This window comes from Hyla sarda, chromosome 5 (assembly GCF_029499605.1).
Source record: "Hyla sarda isolate aHylSar1 chromosome 5, aHylSar1.hap1, whole genome shotgun sequence".
Lineage (NCBI taxonomy): Eukaryota > Metazoa > Chordata > Amphibia > Anura > Hylidae > Hyla > Hyla sarda.
In genome coordinates this window covers 384,502,468-384,526,988 of record NC_079193.1, presented here as the reverse complement: position 1 = coordinate 384,526,988, position 24,521 = coordinate 384,502,468, and the positions used below count along the sequence as shown (strand labels likewise).

The 24,521-nt window shown below is 44.8% G+C and overlaps 1 protein-coding gene across 3 annotated transcripts in view; it reads left to right on the top strand.

Annotated features, from left to right (window-relative positions):
* ARHGAP39 (Rho GTPase activating protein 39) overlaps window positions 1-24,521 on the top strand; it is a 303,636-nt gene that overhangs the window by 130,902 nt on the left and 148,213 nt on the right. For all 3 annotated transcript variants that reach the window (XM_056522932.1, XM_056522930.1, XM_056522931.1), the window contains exon 3: window positions 3,429-4,827. In XM_056522932.1, the coding sequence (XP_056378907.1) occupies window positions 3,429-4,827 (1,399 nt within the window). The remainder of the gene's footprint in view (window positions 1-3,428; window positions 4,828-24,521) is intronic.

Below are 24,521 nucleotides of genomic sequence, written 5' to 3'. Positions count from 1 at the left end.
CCATTTGCTCACCAGAAAATTTTTGGATTTAAAATTGGCACACAGATGTAACATTTTGGCTCCATTTGGGAAAAAAAATGTCATGAAACTGAAACCTTACATATTTTTAAAACAATGCAATGGAGCTTTGGAAATGTGTGGAGCCAAAAAAAAGTGTGATTAATATTATGCCAGTGAAATGTGCAGCTCTAGGCTTACCCACGACCCCTGACCCTGCCTACTTGAGGATCCGTCCCAAAAGACAAATTCACAACTTGGCATCGGTCCCCACTGAGTAAGGTGCAGGGGGTAGCAATGTAAAAAAAAAAAAAATGTAAAACGTCAGGGAGCAGGTCAGGACACAATGGGTTAAACAGACACAGACCAAGAAATAATGACAATAGGCTAAACAGGCTGAGACCAAGGAGTAGTCACAAAACACAGGGAATAAACAAACAAAAGATAAAGAGATATCAGACAGGCCAAGTCTAAACAAAGATAACAGCGAGGTACAGAATTAGGAAGCAAGAGAGTAGTCAGGTTACAAGCCAAGGTAATAAGACAGGAACACAGATATACAGTAAATACGGAGTAATAAGGAAAGACCTTTATCACAGACAATGTGTAGAACAATGTTTCCCAACCAGGGTGCCTCCAGCTGTTGCAAAACTACAACTCCCAGCATGCTTGGACAGCCAAAGGCTGTCCAAGCATGCTGGGAGTTGTAGTTTTGCAACAGCTGGAGGCACCCTGGTTGGGAAACACTGGTGTAGAGGACAGACAAGGCCAGATGCCACCCCAATTTACACAAACTAAAAATCTCTAATAGTGATAGGATGGAATGGAATGTGAGGCCTCCAACATTTAAAGGGGTATTCCAGGCAAAACCTTTATATATATATATATATATATATATATATATATATATATATATATATATATATATATATATTAACTGGCTCCGGAAAGTTAAACAGATTTGTAAATTACTTCTATTAAAAAATCTTAATTCTTCCAATAGTTATTAGCTTCTGAAGTTTTCTGTCTAACTGCTCAATGATGATGTCACGTCCCGGGAGCTGTGCATGCTGGGAGAATATCCCCATAGGAACTGCACAGCTCCCGGGACGTGAGTCATCAGAGAGCAGTTAGACAGAAAACAACAACTCAACTTCAGAAGCTAATAACTATTGGAAGGATTAAGATTTTTTAATAGAAATAATTTACAAATCTGTTTAACTTTCCGGAGCCAGTTGATATATAAAAAAAAGTTTTGGCCTGGAATACCCCTTTAAGTATGTTTGTGCTATAATTCTGCAGTTTTTAACCCCTTAAGGACTCAGGGGTTTTCAGTTTTTGCACTTTTGTTTTTTCCTCTTTACCTTTTAAAAATCATAACCCTTTAAATTTTCCACCTAAAAATCCATATTATGGCTTATTTTTTGCGTCGCCAATTCTACTTTGCAGTGACCTTAGTCATTTTACCCAAAAATGCACGGCGAAACGGAAAAATATCATTGTGTGACAAAATCGAAGAAAAAACGCCATTTTGTAACTTTTGGGGGCTTCCGTTTCTACACAGTGCATATTTCGGTAAAAATGGCACCTTATCATTATTCTGTAGCTCCATATGATTATAATGATCCCCTACTTATATAGGTTGGATATTGTCGCACTTCTGGAAAAAATCCTAACTACATGCAGGAAAATGCATACGTTTAAAAATGTCATCTTCTTACCCCTATAACTTTTTTATTTTTCCACGTACGGGGCGGTATGAGAACTCATTTTTTGCGCCGTGATCTGAAGTTTTTATCGGTATGATTTTGTTTTGATCGAACTTTTTGATCCCTTTTTTTTCATTTTTTAATGGTATAAAAAGTGACCAAAAATGCGCTTTTTTTTTACTTTGGAATTTTTTTGCACGTACGCCATTGACCGTGCGGTTTAATTAATTATATATTTTTATAGTTCGGACATTTATATATTTTTTACACTGTTTTATTTTTTTTATGGGAAAAGGGGGGTGATTCAAACTTTTATTAGGGAACGGGTTAAATGACCTTTATTAACACTTTTTTTTTTTGCAGTGTTATAGGTCCCATAGGGACCAATAACACTGTACACACTGATCTCTTATACTGATCATTGTTATCCCATAGGGACCTATAACACTGCACACACTGATCTCTTATACTGATCATTATTATCCCATAGGGACCTATAACACTGCACACACTGATCTCTTATACTGATCATTATTATCCCATAGGGACCTATAACACTGCACACACTGATCTCTTATACTGATCATTATTATCCCATAGGGACCTATAACACTGCACACACTGATCTCCTATGCTGATCACTGGTGTGTATTAACACGCCTGTGATCAGTGTTATCCGCACCTGATTGCTCCTGCCTGGATCTCAGGCACGGAGCAGTCATTCGCCGATCAGACACCGAGGAGGCAGGTAAGGGCCCTCCCGGTGTCCTGTAAGCTGTTCGGGACGCCGCGATTTCACCGCGGCGGTCCCGAACAGCCCGACTGAGCAGCCGGGTCACTTTCACTTTAGAAGCGGCAGTCAGCTTTGACAGACGCTTCTAAAGGGTTAATACCGCACATCGCCACGATCGGCGATGTGTAGTATTAGCTGCGGGTCCCGGCCGTTGATGAGTGCCGGGACCGACGCGATATGATGCAGGATCGCGGCGCGATGCCGCTTCATATCGCGGGAGCCGGCGCAGGACATAAATATACGTCCTGCGTCGTTAAGGGGTTAAGCAATTGTTTTCATTGTTTTAATAGTCCTGTAAGGCTGTATTGGCTGTGAATACATTGCATTGAAGGGGTTGTCACCTGAGAATGAGGCCTCGGGCAGTCAGCTGATGGCCCCGGGTCCTGCTCCTGGCAAAACAGCTGATCTCATCTGGAGCCACTCAGCTTTCCATTCTGGCTCATAGAGATGGGTCCCGGGCCCTGTCTGGTCTTGTTCTAGGCTTAACACAGTGGGGCAGATTTATCGTTGCAAATATCTTATAGGATTTGCTCAGGTTTATTATGTGTTTTAGATGCTTTTCTTCTGTATTGTTAAAAAGGGGATGTAGTTTAAGATGAGATGGCGCAATGCAAGCAATTTAATAATTGGTGCAACAATTGGCAACATATTTTATTCAATAATACGCAGAGATATAATGCTTTGACAATTTTTCTGCTGGGCATTCCCGGTCTTAGACTAGACAGGCTAAAAACGTTACAGCTTTATTAAACAGCCTGAGCCACGATGATAAATCTACCGCATTCTTAGACTGCCGAGTGTGAGCTTACACTGTCTTAAATTTGGAAAGTTTTAGTAAATCTGCACCAATGTATCTGATTTTCTAGAAGCTTTATTTTTGAGATGAAAAAGTAAGACTTTATAAAACATGTTTCTCTGCTCTTGTGCAGGACCTCCTCCCTCAGATGGAACACCGGCACCAAAGAGAGAATGCTGATCAAAGTGACGGACCGGGAGCCCAGCTTCCTGATGCACCAGGGAAATGGTTACACCACCACCGACAATTCACAAGGAACCCGTACTCGCCGGCCGTCAGGGGGACAGCCATCACCCATCATGCAGACGTTCTCAGTCGATACGGACAACTCTGTCTTTTTTCCAGATAGGAAGCAGTCACCGTATATGAAAAGAGCGGAGCACGTCGGTTCTTGTTCCCCATTACTTGGACGCGGGGAATCATTCTGCACCTTACAGTCCCAACACAGGAAGCATTCCAATGAGTCCCAGCCGTCTTCTCCTCGCTACGCCTATGAGCCCCCACTGTATGAGGAGCCTCCCATGGAGTATCAGGCTCCCATCTATGATGAACCACCCATGGAGATGCAATACGATGCTAGTGGAAACTACAGAGCAATGTCCCCTCAAAAATCCCCTATTCGCAAACCCCATACTTTTCTTCAGTCTCCAAAGCAGGCCTCCAACTCTCCGTACCAACAGCTTGTGCTGACCAAACAGAAATGCTCTGACAGGTTCATGAGTCTGGATTACAGTCCCGCAGGCAAGGAATATGTCCGCCAGCTAGTGTATGTAGAACAGTCTGGATCCAGCCCAAAGATAAAAACTGGTTTAAGGCATAAATATACACCGAACACAATAGGCGGGTCATACTCATTGCAACACAATCCTCTGTACATGAGGGACCAGCGTTTTGAAGTTAAGTCTGGAGACTACAGTAGTATGGAAGGTTCAGATGTGCGACAAAGTCAGCAACAGCATCCGTTCCAGTCAGAAGATTCCATGTCTTGGTCCAGTCAGCAGGACACCATGTCCTCCGCCAGCTATTCTCCCAACACCAGGAAAAGGAAAAGCAGAAAGCCTTCTTTGTCTCTAGAACCTAACCCATCTCCATCCGAAGGGTCATCCGAGGGGCACAATGAGCAGGGTATGAACGAGGAAAGGCCTTCATCTATGCCAAACCGGCCACTCATGAGTCGAACAGAGAGCCGGTCATCGGAGGCAGACATGCATCGGGCCTCTACGGAGGCTTTCATGGCGCAGGCCCGGCTCGCCTGGGAGGCCCAGCAGGCACACTTCCACATGAAACAAAGAAGCAGCTGGGATTCTCAGAAGGATGGCTCTGGCTATGAGAGCGATGGTGCAGTGCCTTTACCTATGCCTGGTCCGGTGGTTAGGGCTTTCAGTGAGGACGAAGCACTCGCACAGCAAGACAGCAAACACTGGAAGAGAAGCACCTTTGAAAAACTTGGCTTTCCACAAATACTACTGGAAAAAAGCGTGTCCGTTCAGACTAACCTGGCGTCTCCAGAACCATATTTACACCCATCTCAGGTAAAGTACTGGATCGGTACGTCTACATATTGTCCATTGAATTGGGAAGTTATTTTTATGTTTTAATAGTTTTTTAAAGTTACAGTGCCCATTTACCCAAAAGTTGTTCCCATGTAGCAGATGCTACTGTGCTATTCCCTATATGATCCCTTTGTGGTATACCGTATATACTCGAGTATAAGCCAAGTTTTTCAGCACGATTTTTCGTGTTGAAAACACCCCCCTCGGCTTATACTCGAGTGAACTCTCCGCCTGTCAATCCCTTCTCAGTGGTCTTCAGCCTGCGGACCTCCATATGTTGCAAAACTACAAGTAGTTTTGAAACCTCTGGAGGTCCACAGGTTGAAGACCACTGCGGCCTTCGTCATCATCCAGACCCCCCCCCCCCCTTTAGTTTTCCACTCACCTCCCCTCGGTGGGAAGAAAGGGTGAGCTGGTCCGGGCCATCTATGCTGCAGGGACCGTCCGGTGGGAGGGTTAGTCGTTCCGGGCTGTCCATTTTCTCCACGACGACGCAAAGGGAGGTTCATGTGCAGTGCGTCCCTGTACGTCGTTGTCAAGGCAACGTCACTAGTCCGGGGCAGGCGCGGAGAAGAGGGCCCCCCCCCAGTGAAAATGGACAGCCCGGAATGACTAACCCTCCCCACTGGACAGAGGGGACCTGCAGCAGAGATGGCCCAGACCAGTTCACCCTTCCTTCACACCGAGGGGAGGTGAGTAGAAAACTAAAGGGGGGGGGGGGGTCTGGATGATGACGAAGGCCGCAGGTTGAAGACCTTCAACCTGCGGACCTCCAGAGGTTTCAAAACTACAACTCCCAGCATGCCTTGACAGCCGATGGCCTTCCGGGCATGCTGGGAGTTGTAGTTTTGCAACATCTGGAGGTCCGCAGGTGGAAGACAGCTGATTAAGGGATTGACAGGTGGTGATGATGAAGGGGGGGGGATGATGACGGGGGTCTGGATGATGATGAAGGCCGCAGTGGTCTTCAACCTGTGGACCTCCAGAGGTTTCAAAACTACAACTCCCAGCATGCCCGGACAGCCGATGGCTGAAGGGATTGACAGGCGGTGATGATGATGACGGGGGTCTGGATGATGACGAGGGGTCTGGATGATTACATGGGGGGATGATGTTTTTCCCACCCTAGGCTTATAGTCGAGTCAATAACTTTTCCTGGGTTTTTGGGGTGAAATTAGGGGCCTCGGCTTATATTCGGGTCGGCTTATACTCGAGTATATACGGTAGTTAGATAATCTTTGTAGATGGAGACCAGACTCTGTAGGTGTTCATGTAACAATGGACTTCTAGGGGCACATTAGTGTGTGTGCTGGAAGGTTTCCTGATGTAGACACTTGTGGAAGACGCCTGTCCTGGCGTTGAAACGCGTTGTTCAGAATAAATGACCCTTGGTTACTCTACCCATTGATCCGTACCTATATCAGTATTGCTTCTATTGCTGCTATCCATTGTCTGCGCCTTGAGTTACCCCTAGTGGTTTGGAGGATTGTTTGTACTAATTGGACACCACGAGGTGGTTGAGGGGATCGGCTGCACATTGGAACTTTTATTTACGTATTCACCAGAGTTGTTCCTGCCTGTCAGCACAACTCCTTGGGTAAGCGCAATTTATTATTACTTGCGTCTTTACCCTCTCGTTTAATTGCACTATGGAGCGCCCTTTGTGTTTGTTTTTGATATGAAGGTGTGGCATAGTGGGAAAGGGTGTGGCTTCCTGTAAAGGGCCGTCCGGGCATGCAGAGAGTTGTAGTTTTTCAATGGCTGGAGGCACCTTGGTTTGGAAACACTGATGTAAACAAACAATCCTGAGCCCCTGTGGCAAATCCGGTAAATTCTAAGGCTGGGTTCACATTACATTTTGATTATACGATCACCGGATCCGGCTGGGAGGATTTAAAACCCGACGCTCCCGTATCCCAGACAAACCCATTGACTAAAATGGAGTCCATTGGGGATCCAGTAATTTACCTGAGGAAAAAAATAGTGCATGCACTATTTGTCCACTAAACTCCCGTTGTTCTGGCGTACTTACCGATAGAGCTCATATACCACGGTTTTAGGTCCGGTCAGAAAACCAGATTTGGGGCAAAAATTAGCCGACTGGAGTCACTATATGACTCCGGTCGGCTCATTCAAATAAATGAGATTGGGTCCGGGTCCGGCTGGGATACAGGAGCGCCTGGTTTTCACTCCCCCCAGCTGGATACGGTGTGTGAACCCCTTGAATGTACCGGATTTACCACAGGGGCTCAGGATTGTTTGTTTAGATCAGTGTTTCCCAACCAAGGTGCCTCCAGCCATTGTCCTGGTGACTGTATCATCAAAACCTAGTGTGAACACAGCCTTAGACAGTATAAAGCTTAGACAGTGTAAATTTAGACAGTCTCTTTTAATGTGGCCGTATATGTCCAGACTGTGAGGGGCGCTCTTACACGTAGAGTCAGCAGCCACAAATAGCACCAGCCATTTATCTCTAGTTACTACACAGCACCTGGACCAGCTAAGTCCGGGGAAATTAGGGTTCGATCACGTTATATGAGCTCTATCGGCGACTATGTCGGAACAATGGGAGTTCGGTGGACAAATAGTGAATGCACAATTTTTTTTTCTCAGGTAAATTACTGGATCCCCAACAGACTCCATTTTAGTCAATAGGATCCATCGGGACCTGATGTAGTCCATTGTGCTCCCACCCGTTTTTGGGGCTGTTTGTCGGAAAAAAATAAAAATAAAATAAAAATGGCCGAGTGGGCCCTTAAAGGGGTACTCCGGTGGAAAACTTTTTTCTTTTAAATCAACTGGTGCCAGTGAGTTAAACAGAATTGTAAATGACTTCTATTAAAAAATCTTAATCCTTCCAGTACTTATTAGCTGCTGAATACTACAGAGGAAATTCTTTTCTTTTTGGTACACAGAGCTCTCTGCTGACATCACAAGCACAGTGCTCTCTGCTGACATCTCTGTCCATTTTAGGAACTGTCCAGAGCAGCATATGTTTGCTATGGGGATTTTCTCCTACTCTGGACAGTTCTTAAAATGGACAGAGATGTCAGCAGAGAGCACTGTGCTCGTGATGTCAGCAGAGAGCTCTGTGTTCCAAAAAGAAAAGAATTTCCTCTGTAGTATTCAGCAGCTAAAATGTACTGGAAGGATTGATTTTTTAATAGAAGTAATTTACAAATCGGTTTAACTTTCTGGCACCAGTTGATAAAAAATAAAAAAAAAAAAAAAAAAGTTTTCCACCGGAGTACTCCTTTAACGGTATGGAGCACAATGGCAATGGCTAGGGATTTCATAGCTACCTGCAGATCCCCCCCCCCCCCCCTGAGAGCTCTCCTTACCATCCCTGTATGACTTCACTTGTACATATAGTCTAGTGCAGTGGTCTCCAACCTGCGGACCTCCAGATGTTTCAAAACTACAACTCCCAGCATTCCCGGACAGCCGATGGCTGTCCGGGCATGCTGGGAGTTGTAGTTTTACAACATCTGGAGGTCCGCAGGTTGGAGACCACTGGTCTAGTGAATGAAAACCCTCTACTATACCAAATACAAAATGTGGGCCAGGTTCACACCATGGCCCTCATTTACTATTGCAAACCTGACATGTTTTTTTGGGTTGTGCGCCAGATTTTGCGCCAGAATGAAAAAAAAACCAACTAACTCTCCATTTTGCTAAGAAAACCCAAAAAAGGGGCTTGACAGCCAGGGAAAGGGGGCGTGGTCTCTGAAAAGGGGCGTGTTCCTGACATTTTCACAAAAAAACGACATATTTACTGAGGTTTCCACATAAAATGTAGTGGATTTGAGCCGAGGAAAACCCGACAGATCAGAACATGTGTAATGTAGTGGAAAATGTAGGGAAACCTTAGTAAATACCGTGGAAAATAAATTATAGGGAATTAAAACCCACAAAGAAAACTACACAACACTCTTAGTAAATGAGGGTCATAGTCTAGTGCAGTGGTCTGCAATCTGCGGACCTCCAGATGTTGCAAAACTGCAACTCCCAGCATGCCCGGACAGCGAACGGCTGTCCTGGCATGCTGGGAGTTGTAGTTTTGCAACATCTGGAGGTCCGCAGGTTGGAGACCACTGGTCTAGTGAATGAAAACCCTCTACTATACCAAATACAGAATGTGGGCCAGGTTCACACCATGTGTACTGTAGATGTGGTGGGAATCTCAGCTTCCGGCCTGCTTTTCTTTCTGTGCTTTCTTGAGGTACATTTCTGCAGAAGTTAAAGGGGTATTCCAGGAAAAAACTTTTTTTTATATATTAACTGGATCCAGAAAGTTAAACGGATTTGTAAATTACTTCTATTAAAAAATCTTAATCCTTTCAGTACTTATGAGCTTCTGAAGTTAAGGTTGTTCTTTTCTGTCTAAATCCTCTCTGATGACACGTGCCTCAGGAAACGCCCAGTTTAGAAGCAAATCCCCATAGCAAACCTCTTCTAAACTGGGCGTTTCCCGAGACACGTGTCATCAGAGAGGATTTAGACAGAAAAGAACAACCTTAACTTCAGAAGCTCATAAGTACTGAAAGGATTAAGATTTTTTAATAGAAGTCATTTACAAATCTGTTTAACTTTCTGGAGCCAGTTGATATATATAAACATTTTTTTTCCTGGAATACCCCTTTAATAGAGGAGGTTGTTTGTTAGTTGTGCTTCTGCCTCCTTCCCCAGTCTCCTCTATGGGCGTTCAGCAGTGATGTGACATGTGTCATAAGTCATCAGTGTGCGGCAGCTTCAGCGTGACCTGGTGCCACGTAGATTATGTGACCTCAGCATCTCCTGCGAGCGCACATTATACTCCACTTCAAAGAGTTTTAGGAGAGAACTTGTGATTTTTATTAGCAGGGGCAGAGCTTCCCGTCAGAAGCCAAATGTTATTAACGCTTCCCTCTCTGTATATAGTGCGCTCCACCCTAGTAATGATGGAGGGAAGCCATAGAATTAATGAAAAAGCTTTATTGTGTTGGCATTTACTGTAGGTTACATTTCTTCTGCATCGAAGAATAATTCTCTCTGTGGGGGAAATATTGTTATGTTACATCACTGGTCTGTACTGTTAGGAATTAGAGATGAGCGAACTTACAGTAAATTCGATTCGTCACCAACTTCTCGGCTCGGCAGTTGATGCCTTATCCTGCATAAATTAGTTCAGCTTTTCGGTGCTCCGGTGGGCTGGAAAAGGTGGATAAAGTCCTAAGAAAGAGTCTCCTAATACTGTATCCACCTTTTCCAGCCCACGGGAACACCTGAAAGCTGAACTAATGTATGCAGGATAAGTCATCAACTGACGAGCCGAGAAGTTCTTGACGAATCGAATTTACTGTAAGTTCGCTCATCTCTATTAGGAATTGTAGGAAATAATAAGAACTATAATATCTATTTATATATAATGCCACAATACATAGAAGGTGATGTGTTATCACAGCCTATAACTAGGGATCTTTACAGGGGCAGGAATGACCCCTAAATCACATGGAAAAGGCATTTTTGAAGACGGGTATTATAAATAAGACAATGGATCTTATTTAGGGTGGGTTCACACCACGATTTTCCTATACGGTTTCGGCATATGGTTTCATAAAAAAAACGTATGCAACCGTACAGAAAACCGTGCCCATAGATTTCCCATTCAAAACCATATGCACCATATTGCATACGGTTGTCTCCGTTTTTCAAACCATACGGTTTTTTTACATGCATGGCTTTTGGTCCAGGTGAAAAACCATATTAAACCGTATACGTTTTTTTTTTTTAACATGGGAGTCAATGGGAACCGTACAGAACTGTATGTGCGTACGGTTCCATCCAGTTTGCACCATACGGTTTTTGACTTTGCACAGATTTTTTCTTGGAATTTCAATCAAACAAGTGAAACTTTATTCATAATGGAGTGAAAAGTTCAAGACGTATACGTTTTTTTTCTTATAAAACAGATGCAACCGCACATCATTTTTTCAAACCGTATACAGATAAAAAATTTGTACACACGTTTTGATACAGTTTTTGAGGAATCCGTTTTTTTTTTTAAATCAAAAACCTGATACAAGAACTGTATTGCAAAAACGTGGTGTGAACCTACCCTTACTATGATTGGAGTGTAGTTTTCTTTGTGGGTTTTTTATTTCCCAACAAGTATTTTCCATGTTAGGGGGCATTCACACCAAGCAATACACTTCCCGTATATGTTTTCTATGTGAAAACCGTATAGAACCGTATTGACTCTCCATTGAAAACCATACGCCAAAAGATGCATCAGGTTGTGTCCGTTTGCATCCTGTACGGTTTTGTCAGGTTTTTTTACCGTACCCAAAACTGTAGTCTACCACGGTTTTTGGTCCAGGTGAAAAACTGTATTAAACCTCATAAGTTTTTTTTTTTTAAAAACATGGGAGTCAATGGGAAACGTACAGAACCGTATGTGCGTATGGTTCCATTCAGTTTTTGACTTTGCACAGGTTTTTTTCTTGGAATTTCAATCAAACAAGTGAAACTTTATTAAAAATGGAGTGAAAAGTTAAAAACTTACACGTTTTTTTCTTAAAAAACGGATGCAACCGGACATAATTTTTTAAACTGTATATGGGTTGAAATTTGTACACACGTTTTGATACAGTTTAGTCAGGTTTTGAGGAATCCGTTTTTCATCAAAAACCTGATACGGGAACTGTATTGCCAAAACGTGGTGTGAACCCGGCCTTATTTACAATGTATTTTATTTTATTTAAACTCCCGCTGTCGGGTTTTCAAGAGCTCAAATCCACCACATTTTTTGTGGGAAAATTAGCAGATATGTAGGGGCTGGTCAGAGGTGGTGACATCATTCTGGGCGGGGCTAAAGCTCAGAGACAAGCCACGCCTCCTGAGACAGCAGAGAAAAGGATGAGGCATTCTGTTGGGAGAGAGGGAAGGGGCTGTGAGATGCTGAGACAACACCACACTGAAAATGAGAGGGCTACAAAACTTCCTGTCAGGAGACACGAAGGAGCCGGGGAGCTTTTAAGACAATACCACACTGACAATGAGAGGACTACACAACTTAATGTCAGAGGAGAGGGAGGAGCCGAAGAGTTTTCAAGACAACACCACTTTAGACTATACAACTACCTCTCAGGAAAGAGGGAGGAGCCTGGGAGCTGTCAAGACAGCACCACACTGACAATGAGAGGACTACACAACTTCCTTTCAGGGGAAAGTGAGGAATCAGAGAGCTACTAAGACAACACCACACTGGAAATAAGAGGACTACACAATTTCCTGTCAGGAGAGGGGGAGAAGCCGGGGAGCTGCTTAGACAACACCACACTAACAATGAAAGGACAACACAACTTCCGGTCAGGAAAGAGGTAATTGCCGGTAGGCAGCTGAAATAAAACCTCACTGACAACAAGAGGACTACACAACTTCCTGCCAGGGGTAAATTATGCAAAAACATGTTGAAGCCAGTACAGTTATTGATAACACTATATAAGTAAATTATATATCTTGGGGTGATAGTTTTATTTAAAAACAATTTCAGAAATTGCCATCCCCATAGAGGATTGTCAGACAGAAAAGGAATTCAAAAAGAAAAGAACTTCCTGTGGAGCATACAGCAGCTGATAAGTACTGGAAGAATTAAGATTTTTTAATAGAAGTAATTTACAAATCTATTTAACTTTCTGACACCAGATGATTTGAAATAAATGATTTCCAGTGGAGTACCCCTTTAAAGCTCATGCAGCCTTTATATATTTGGAGGAGATTTATCAAAACCTGTGTAGAGAAAAGTTTACCAGTGTCCTGTAGCAACCAATCAGAGCGCTTCTTTAATTTTTAAGAAGGCCTCTGAAAAATGAAAGAGACGATCTGATTGGTTGCTATGATCAGCTTTTCCTCTGCACAGGTTTTGAGAAATCTTTCTTTCACTTTCTCGCACTTTCAAGGTCTCTGTTTGCTGTCAGATTTTTCTTTGCCCCAATCTACGAGTGTGGGTAAAATATGTTTTCCTTGGGGGCAGATTAATTGCCTCAGAGGATGGTCTAAACTAGATGCAATTGTAACAAACCCTCAGCTCTGGGAAGTATATGGTCTGTACAGATTTATGGTCTCCGTATATTTACAAGAATATTCCCATTCGCCAACACAAAGATGTTGATAATAGTGAGAACCCATCTTGAACGTTTCAGAACCTTTCATTATATAACAAGTTGCTTTATTTACGTAAAACTAGAGATCAATCTTAATCTTTGGAGACAAGGTCCCCGGTATTTGATATAAAGCTCTCTTGACACCGCCGTTCCCGTCCCGCTGTGCGCTCATCTGATGGTCCTGTCTTCTGTTCTGTGCAGGACCGCCAGGAGCAGACTGTTCCCTTTATCTGGCAGATACTCATCTGAAAAGGAAGAGACCTGAGTTTAATGCAAAAGTAAATTCTGATGTATTGTGTAAAGGTTGTGATTTCCCAGTCCGGCCCGGCGTCTATCTGCCCGGCAGGACATTATACAGAGAGAAGGGCTGCAGCTGACAGACGGAGCCCATGGGATCTGCGCTGACTCAGCCATTGTGCTGATTCGCTGTCAGAATGTCAGCCGGCGCCGAGTAACAAAAAGAAGGGGGGGGGGGGGGGACAACAAAAATCCAGGTAACTTATCTAAGAGTCATGTATTCCCAATAAGGGGGTGATCCTTATGGAAGGGGTTGTCTCCTCTTGCACATTTCCTGCAAGTACGTTCTTCAGAAAATGTAGGTGAACTGGAGGAATCGCCTGGGGTCGTTGGCACTGGAAAGTTGCTTGTGGGAGAGGGGTGCCGTTGCCCATAGCAACCAACCAAATTGCTTCTTTAATATTTACAAAATCCTTTAAAAAATAAAAGAAGAGTAGTGACTTGTATAGAACAGAAGTGTGTGAATATCTGTTTAGGGTTGACAGTCTAAGGCTAAGTTCACACTACGCAATTTCCGAGTGAAATCCCACTCAGAAATTCCAGTGCAGAAGAGTCTCATTGCTGGCGATAGGATTTCGCTGCACAGTCCACACTACGATATTTCAGCGGCGGATATTCCCACACTGAAATTCCTGCACCAAAAGAATGATCTCGGCCATACTTAAAGGGGTACTCCGCCCCCAGACATCTTATCCCCTATCCACCGCGATCATGGCTGCAGCACCCCAGACATCCAGTGCATGGAGCGAACGTCGCTCTGTGCCGGATGACTGGCGATACGGGGCGGAGGCTCGTGATGTCATGGCCATGCCCCCTCAATGCAAGTCTATAGACTTGCATTAAGGGGTGCGGCCATGTCTTCGCAAGCCTCCGGCGCTGCACCCGATGCTCTAAATGAAAGCTGGCTGCAGCAGGGAGATCGCGGGGGTCCCCAACGGCAGGACCCCTGCGATCAGACATCTTATCCCCTATCCTTTGGATAGTGGATAAGATGTCTAGGGGCGGAGTACCCCTTTAAGGCAAAATCTGTGAGTAAGACATTACCGTCGGGTGATTGCTCAGTGTGAACCTCGCATAAGGTTGGAGAGTGTATACTACAGGTCAGGCTACGTGCACTATGTCTTTTTTTTTGGGTTACATCTTAAAGGGGTTATGCAGGAAAAAACTTTTTTTTATATATCAACTGGCTCCAGAAAGTTAAACAGATTTGTAAATTAATATATGCAAAAGAGAGTATATGCACTCATCGCAGGTAAACCGCCGCCAGCGTGAACCATGGTGATCCCGGACTTCACGCTGGCGGCTGTTTACCTGCGGTGAGTGCATATACTCTCTTTTGCATATATTATTGTTGGTACTTCACCTTGTACGTGCACCCCACAGGTGCCGCATGATTACTAGAGTCTGGAGGTCCCGGTCCGCAGCGTCTGAATCACGGTACTGTTTCTTGCTGTCAGTACCTGAATAGTTACATCTGTCAAAGGACTGAGTGCCCTCCTATTCTACTACAGTTATTAGATTTGTAAATTACTCCTATTAAAAAATCTTAATCCTTTCAGTACTTATTAGCTGCTGAAGTTGAGTTGTTCTTTTCTGTCTAAGTGCTCTCTGATGACACGTGTCTCGGAAACTGTCCAGAGTAGAAGCAAATCCCCATAGTAAACCTCTTCTACTCTGTGCAGTTCCTGAGACAAGCAGAGATGTCAGCAGAGAGCACTGTTCAAAAGCATAAAAGAAAAAGGAGTCAGCTCACCATGTGAAGTAATCAGGTAATCTCGTCTTAGCCTGGAGGATCTCTCATGGGAAGCACAGAAAAGAGATGCGCCGGGTCCCAAGCAAATTATAGCAGAAATGGTGGATAATCCAGCTTCCTAAAACTTCTAAACTTTAAAGGGTTACTCCGCTCCCCAGCGTCCGGAACATTAAGTTCCCAATGCTGCGTGCGTGCTTCCGTGTTCACGCCCGCCCCCTTGTGACGTCACATCCCGTCCCCTTAATGAAAGTCTATGGGAAGGCGGCGTGATGGCCGTCACGCCCCCTCCTATAGACATGCATTGAGGGGGTGGGACATGACGACACATGACGGGGCGTGACATCACCAGGGGGTGGGCGTGAACACGGAAGCCCGCACACAGCATTCGCAACTCCATGTTCCGGATGCTGGGTAGCGGAGTAATCCTTTAATTAATCCATTAAAATTCCAAACAAAAAAAGTGCAAGAACAAAGCCAAATGAAACGCTGACGCGTTTCGGTTTACATGAAAACCTTAATCATAGGGATATTTCACAGAGGAAGACGTCCAGCATATATTCCTGCTAAAAGAATAGTGAACAAGTATAGAACACCCATCATATGGCGTGTGTTCCGGTAATTAGAAAAATTGTTCAAGCAGCTGGCTATAAATGCAGGTATATACGCTAGAGAGATATATGGATATACAAAAAACTGTGTCATGAAGAAAAAGTAATAATAAAAACATAGTTCAGTATAAATGCAATGTTATATGGAGAGACATGTCATATACGAGAGGACGTTCTTATAATTCAATCCCCGTGGGTACCTGGTGTCCAGACAGAGGATCCAAAACACCTCCCGTCTGAACCCCAGCTACTCCAGTCACCACCTCTGCCGGGGGGCTTAACTCTTTCAATGCCTTGAACACTCAACCTGGTCAAATCACCAGTATGTTTTTCAACAAAATGTTTAGTAAGTCCAGACATGGATCTCTGGAGGGGTGTGAGTTGGTTTTGAAATGTAAGGTGTTCAGCGACAACCAATGTACGGCAAATAGAGATTACACGTGGCAAGGTAAATTCCGTGTTTAGTATGACAGTCTGTAAATGTTTTTATATTATATGTAATACCAGTGGGTGTAGGTTTAAAACCGTTTGATGTGTGAATGTATTTGCACAGATTGCACCGTGTGTGGCCACATTTATGGCATCCCATACAGATAAGCCAATTCTGTTTATCTGTAGGTTTAGCTTGAAAATCACTGGGGGAGAGTTGGTTCTATAGGGATTTACCCCTCCAGGGGACAACTCTAACCCCTGCATTTAGTATTTTGGACAGAGTCTCGTTGTGATGGAGGACAGGTAGGTGTTGTAGAACAATTTGTTTCACCTGTACAATTCCTTACTGTAAGCCAGTGGTTCTCATCCTTTTTTTTTTGCCTGAGTACCCCTTGACAGCCCATTCCCAAAAAATGGTACCCCCATATTAGAGACATTTTGTAACGATTATAGTATAATTCATATGCTTTACTTTCCTCTATAACAGGCCCCCCTGTTCCTCGTCTTCTTTAACCGGAGTTGTTTTCTTTTCTTCTCTATCTGGCCTAGACCGCCATGAAGATTTCTCCCATACAAGACTTCTCCACAGAACCAGCCAAACAAACATTTTAGGCTCCTTCTGAAGTACAATACCCACCTATTTACAAACTCCCCATGTTTATTGTCACAGTAATAGTACCCGCTTTGTGTCCCCATAAAGTTGTTAGGCCCCCTCTGTATCCCCAAATATAGCTGTAGGCCCCCAAACTTCCCCCATATATAGTTGTAGACCACCATACTGTCCCACTTTGGTCCTCCACTGCTCCTCTGGTCTGGGGACCTATTCCTATGGCTCAGATTAGAAGGTCCCCGGTCTGCAGGGGCAGTGGAGCAACAAAGCTGATGGTAGTTAGTGCCCACAGCAGCCCAGCGCCCGCGCCGCCCCTTTGCTGTCCTGCTCCGCTCCTCGGTGCAGTGACGTCAGCCGACCATTTCTTTCAAAGTGATCCAAACCAGTAACCAGTGGCTGTGGCTGCCATTACTGATTTTTTTTCCCCCCAAGTACCCCCCCCTGGAGAACTTCTAAATTCCCCTGGGGGTACTTGTACCCCAGGTTGCGAACCACTGCTGTAAAGCTGTACTAAATGTAAGGGGATCCGTGTGAGGAAGATTTCGGTTATTGTGAGGTCTATTTTTCAGGTAAAGTTCTCGAGGTTTAGAGTTGACCATATTGATGGCACGTTGGATGTCTATTTGTGCACACCCTCTGTCCGTTTGGCGAGTGGTCATATCTAGACAGGTTTTCTGATCGTCCCGTGTTTCTGAGCACGTCCTCCGCTCTCCTATAGGGGGATTCTTGATGACATGCGGTGGTGACAGCTCTTGGCATGTAATACGCTGTTACCTGCGGTTTCTTTCCAGTATAGCTTCGTTTCAACATGAAGTTATCTGTAAATAATATTGTTTATTGAAACAAAAAAAAGTTGTGTGTAAGCAAGAAAAGTAAAACGTCCAAGATGTATTGTTTGAGTTCTGTAGTATAATTGTTGTATTTGTCAAGATGGTATGCTATAGCTTGAACTGCGCGGGTATGGGGGATACAAGTGTAGGGTGCCACTATATCGGAAGATAACCATGTTGCATTTTTGGGCCAATGCGATATTTTGTACGGCTTGTGAAAGATACAGTGGTCCGTCAACATATGATGGTAATCCGTTCCAAATGGACCATCGTTTGTTGAAAGCATCGTATGTTGAGGGATCCGTGCAATGTAAAGTATAGGACAGTGGTCTACAACCCGCGGACCTCCAGATGTTGCAAAACTACAACACCCAGCATGCCCGGACAGCCGTTGGCTGTCCGGGCATGCTGGGAGTTGTAGTTTTGCAACATCTGGAGGTCCGCAGGATGAAGACCACTGGTATAGGAAGTTGTACTCACATGTCCCCACCGCTCCGGACCATCACCGCTGCCCTGGATGTCGCCTTCCATAGCTGTCGCCGCGTCCCCAACGCTCCGGGAAGGTCTCTGCTTCCTGGGAACGTCGCTCTCCGTTGCCGCCACGTTGCTATGCACGCCGCTCCTATTGGATGACGGGACGGTGAGCGCAGCGACGTGATGACAGCGAAGGAGAGCGCCGACGATGCAGGGGATCCCGAAGAGGACGCGCCGGAGCCCCGAGGACAGGTAAGTGATCGTCAGCGGATCACACGGGGCACCGTAAACGGCTATCCGGTGGCGGCTGAAGCAGTCTGCGCTGCCGGATAGCCGTTTATGCGATGGCCCCGACATACAAAAGCATCGTATGTTGATGCTGCCTTCAACAAGCGATGGCCTCTAAGAGTGATCGTATGTTGAAATGATCGTATGTCGGGGCCATCGTAGGTCAGGGGGGGGGGGGGGGGGTCACTGTACTTGGTATCTTGTATATATCCTGGAGTGGCTAGTGGATGTAAGAGATTATCCAACCATGTCCCCAGTCGTTCAAGAAGGGAATTGATCCCTGACACTATAGGCCTCAGTGGGGGTGGAAATGTACTTTTATGTATTTTTGGGAATGCAGGAAAGACAGGGCAAACCGGTGCTGTAGGTGACATATATTCCTTTTGTTTATGGTTATAATGTTTAAGCAAATTGCTTCTTGTAATAATTTCTCCAATTTAATACGGATGGTATTCCTTGGATCAGATTTAAAGGGGTACTTCGCTGCCCCAGCATTCGGAACATTTTGTTCTGAACGCTTGGAGCAGGCGGCAGGGGGTCGTGACGTCACACCACACCCCCTCAATGCAAGTCTATGGAAGGGGGCATGGGTGCATTCATTAGAAGGCTTGGAGCAGGTGGCAGGGGGTCATGACGTCACATCCACATCCCCCTCATGATATCACACCACACCCCCTCAATGCAAGTCTATGGGAGGGGGCGTGGCAGCTGCTACGCCCCCTAACCTATACTTGCATTGATGGGATGTGGTGTGACGCCATGAGGGGGTGTGGCCGTGATGTCACGACCCCAGACGCTCCCACCCAGCATTCTAAACAAACTCCAGATGGTGCACGGAGATCACTGGGGTCCCAGTGGCGGAATCCCTGTGCTGTGATCAGACCTCTTATCCCCTATCCTTTAGATAGGGGGTAAGATGTCTAGGGGCAGAGTACTCCTTTAATCAGTCTGTATGTGTATTGGTCCTGAAGCATTTCATTGACCAATTTTTCGTACAGTGGACGATCCATCTCCACTACTGAAAAACCTTCATCAGATGGACGTATAATGATATTTGTATTGTTTCTTAGTTCAGTTAATTTGTTCCATTATTATTTATTTCCAATTGTTTCAAGTCCTGCGCGATGCGTTGTTGGAATGAGTCCATTGCCTCACGCCTGGAATTGTAGGGTTAGGATAAAATGTAGGGTTAGGAGTCAAAAAATAGTATCAGTAGAATTAACACGAGAGGTAGTTAGTGGTGGATCTTGTAAATCAGTCAAAATAAGAATAGATGCTTGTTGGTGGAATGTGCTCGAGGGGCCGAAGGTTCAATCTGAGATTATTTAGTTGTTTGGCCTCCAAGTCTTTGTCCAATTGTTCAAGTCCTGTTTTTAAGTGTTAGGAAGCTTTTCAGAGAGCACTGTTGCCAGACAGAAAAGAGCAACTCCATTTCAGCAGCTGATAATTATTGGAAGGATTAAGATTTTTTAATAGAAGTAATTTACAAATCTGTTTAACTTTCTGGAGCCAGTTGAGATAAAAAAAAAGTTTTTTCCTGGAATACCCCTATAAAGGGGTACTCCAGCACTTAGACATCTTATCCCCTATCCAAAGGATAGGGGATAAGATACCTGATCGCGGGGGTCCCGCCGTTGGGGACCCCCGTGATCTTGCACGCAGCACCCCAGTTAAAATCAGTCCCCGGAGCATGTTCACTCCGGGTCTGATTACCGGCGACCACAGGGCCGCCGGCGTGTGACGTCACGCTCCACCCTCAATGCAAGCCTATGGGAGGGGGCGTGAAAGCTGTGACAGCGAACATGCTCCGGGGACTGATTTTAACTGGGGTGCTGCGTGCAAGATCATGGGGGTCCCCAGCGGCGGAACCCCCGCGATCAGGCATCTTATCCCCTATCCTTTGGATAGGGGATAAGATGTCTAAGCACCGGAGAACCCCTTTAAATCTGTAGAATAAAGCCATTTCTAGGAATGTATTTTTGGGATGTAGCAAAATCCGTTCTAGATTACACGAGAAAATACATCAATGCAGGTAAATGGCTGAAAAGAGGCCAGAACATTACAGCCAGAAGATTATTGTGTTTAACAAAACTCAGTGGATGTTTTTTTGAAAAATAAAATTGATATTTTATGTCCCCAAAACACTAAGAGAACATAGCCTTCAGACTTTATTGTGTAGCCTGATATGTGCTGTAAATATGCGCCAATCTTGTAGATCAGCGCTCCTATACAGAGCCCAGGGCTGCATAACCGATCGCTGGATTATCGATGCGACTCTTTTGCTTCTCATTCATTGGCCGCTATTACACAAGACAATGTGCGACCCATGAAAGATGGTTTATTATCTGGGGAGAATGAGTTGATCAGCTGATCAATGGGCATCTCCTCATTTGCTGGCCCTATGACACTAAGCGATATTGGCCTATATGTGGCTGATAATCACCCTGTGTAATAGGGCCCTCACTCAAGTATAGGCTGTGGTCACACCTTGTGGTTTTGCCAGTTTTTTATTTTTATTTTTTCAATTTTTGCAGAACTGCAGCAAAAATAGCACTACTTTACCACGATTATGCAAATCACGGGGCAAACGATGCATTTGTACTGCAGTTTGCATAGCCGTGGTATTATAGCACCATTTTCTGCAGCAATTTAGTAAAATCTGTAGAGTCAATCTGCATTTGCTCCATAAAGTCTGAAGAAAATCTCAGCAGCAGCAAGAGCAGAAGATTAACCCTTCACACTCCGGGAGTAACCTCATTAGCTGTATGTGTGAATCAGCTGGACCTGGAGGATATGTTCATGAACAACAATGGCCCTCATTTACTTAGAAAATCGGGTTGTAAGTCTATGTTGCTTTCTTACCCAACTGCTTTTTCCCCCTGGTATTTATTATTATGTCGCATCCAGTTTGTCGCACGTGGGTTTTGTTGGTTTTGGTTTCCAACTCCTCTGAGCTGTCGGGAAAAAATCCACAACAATTCAACAAATTCGGGTTGGAAACCTTAATAAATACGTGGGAAAGCTCAGAAATGTCGGGTTACGCCCCTTTTTCGGGTTTGGGAGAATCCACATCGGGTCCGTCGGGAAAAAATGTCGCATAGTGGCGCAGACTGGCGCACGATGTCTGCGACATGGCGCAGACAAAGATGCGCCCAAAAAACCCGACAAAAGAGGTCGGGTTTAGAATAGTAAATGAGGGCCAATATGTTAAAGAGCATTGACACCAGGAAACACACAGATGCCCACCCAGCCCCTGCAGCTCACTCAGTGTGCTCGGTCAGCTCTGCTTAATCTACCGTATATACTCGAGTATAAGCCGAGTTTTTCAACACTCTTTTTTAGTGCTGTAAACTCCCCCCTCGGCTTATACTCGAGTGAACTCTCCGCCTGTCAATCTCTTCTCAGTGGTCTTCAACCTGCGGACCTCCAAATGTTGCAAAACTACAACTCCCAGCATGCCCGGACAGCCATCGGCTGTCCAGGCATGCTGGGAGTTGTAGTTTTGAAACATCTGGAGGTCACAGCCTGGAACGACTAACCCTCCCCACCGGACGGTCCCTGCAGCATAGATGGCCCGGACCAGCTCACCCTTCCTTCCCACCGAGGGGAGGTGAGTAGAAAACTAAAGGGGGGTCGGGATGATGACGAAGGCCGCGCCGGTCTTTAACCTGCGGAGCTCCAGATGTTTCAAAACTACAACTCCCAGCATGCCCGGACAGCCGATGGCTGTCCGGGCATGCTGGGAGTTGTAGTTTTACAACATCTGGAAGTCCGCAGGTTGAAGACCACTGATGAAGGGATTGACACGCGGTGATGATGATGAAGGGAGGGGGATGATGACGGGGGTGTTAATGACGGGGGTCTGGATGATGACAGGGGGGGGATGATGCATTTCCCACCCTAGGCTTATAGTCGAGTCAATAATTTTTCCTGGGTATTTGTGGTGAAATTAGGGGCCTCGGCTTATATTCGGGTCGGCTTATACTCGAGTAAATACGGTAGTTCTTTTCTGACTTTTACTAGCACCCCCTGCATCCTGCCCCCCCCCCCCCCAAATAAAACAGCAAATGTCATCATTAGTAGATTCATCAGTGATAATGAGGCACAACACCAACTACAATACATAGGCACAACACCACCTACATTTCAGCCTGTTAGCTGCAAAGACCTCCGCCCCAGACAAGCTTCTCCTGTCCTAACTCCAGCATGCAGTTTGTGTGTGTGTTGGACACCTCAGGGGCCTGCGGCCGCCAGTACTGATTTTTTTGGGGTACCCCCAGGAGAACTGTAGAGTACACCTTGGGGTACGTGTACCAGAGGGTGAAAATTGCTGCTGTATAGCCTTAAAGGGGTACTCTGCTGGAAACTATTTACTTTTAAATCAACTGGTGCCAGAAAGTTAAACAGATTTGTAAATTACTTATTTAAAAATATTAATCCTTCCAGTACTTATCAGCTGCTGTATGCTGCACAGGAAGTTCTTTTATTTTTGAATTTCTTTTCTGTCTGACCACAGTGCTCTCTGCTGACACCTCTGTCCATTTTAGGAACTGTCCAGAGCAGAAGCAAATCCCCATAGCAAACCAATCCTGCTCTGGACATTTCCTGACATAGACAGAGGTGTCAGCAGAGAGCACTGTGGTCAGACAGAAAAGAAATTCAAAAAGAAAAAAACTTCCTGTGGAGCATATAGCAGCTGATAAGTACTGGAAGGATTAATATTTTTAAATAGAAGTAATTTACAAATCTGTTTAACTTTCTGGCACCAGTTGATTTAAAAAATTAAAAAAGTTTAGACAAGATGTAGAACAACTATCACAAGAGTATTAGGATAAAGTGATTCCACATGAAGAAATTCACCATGTGAGCCATTACTTCACAGAAATATTAAGGTATGAGCTCTATTAACACTTAACGTCATAAAATATATTGTCCTCCGACACAAATTAGTGTAAATGAGCAACAAAAATTAACACAAGTGAAGCAGATACTTAGACCACTACGATGTCCATATACCAGTCTAGTAAAAGGCTGAGCTAGTAAGAGGAGACCCCACATCCAGGTGACACCCTTCACCTGGGATCGGAGTGAGTGGTCCCCTTAAAGACCAGGTTATCTTTATCAATTGGCACATTTAAGGTATCGTCACAGCCATATGTTTTGTACTTTGTTATCCTGTCACTACAGGTCCCCTGATGAACCCTGTTACCCCAATATTATATATTACCTAACAAAGGGAGAAACACGTTGAGACACGTGGAACAAATTGTGACTTTTGTGTTTCGTGAAGGAGGAATACATGCATATATTTGGGCAGTTTGGTGAGGGTAAAGTCTTTGGGCCTTATTTGCTCGGCCTTCTACCCCACTGTTATAGGGACATCGTAGTGGTCTAAGTAATGTACTTCACTTATATTGATTTTTGTAGCTTGTTTACACTAATTTGTATCAGAGGACAATTTATTTTATGAATATCTAATTAAACGGGAAATGTTAATAGAGCTCATACCTCAATATTTCTGTAACACTTCTGTAGAACAACTAAAACTCATCTCATTTTTGGTGTGCAGCGTTGCATATTGAGCCACGCCCCTTTTGCTGAGGCCACGCCTGTTCTATCTTACCTGACAAAAAGTGTCTCCATGGTGTGGACAGATTTTTTTGCCTCTAATTGTGCCAAAATTCTGTTGCATTTGCACGGATATTTCAGCTCATGCTGCCTGCTCCAGGAGGAAGTCCCAGGAAAACCCATATTTTTTATCTAAGAGCCGAGGAACGTGCTCTCGAATCACCCAAAGTGCAAGAAAAAGTGCAAACGTGTTACACTAAAAAAACGTGCACAAAGGATGTGGTCTATCGCAAGCCCTTCTCCGATAGGAGAGAGACCCCCCAACAAGCCTACCCTTCACCTCCAGACCAAAAGGTACCTGCGAGGTTCCAGGTTCGATGTCCCTTTTCTCCGAAGCTACTAGGGGACCACAAATGCTCCCGGCATCCCCCAAGGCATTAGCCAAGGTATCTGCCCGCAGAGCCGATAACGGTCGGTACCCTGCCAGAGCCGGAGGACCCGGGGTGTTTGCAGGGAGGTGCGGAACCTTATTGGCCACACACACCTCCCCTAGACCGCCAGGAGGGATACCCAGAAGGGCTACCGCATCCTGACAATCCTGTGAACACACAACACGCAAAAAGTGACACGGTGAGACAAAAAGAAATAAATGAGTGAATGTGTGCAGAT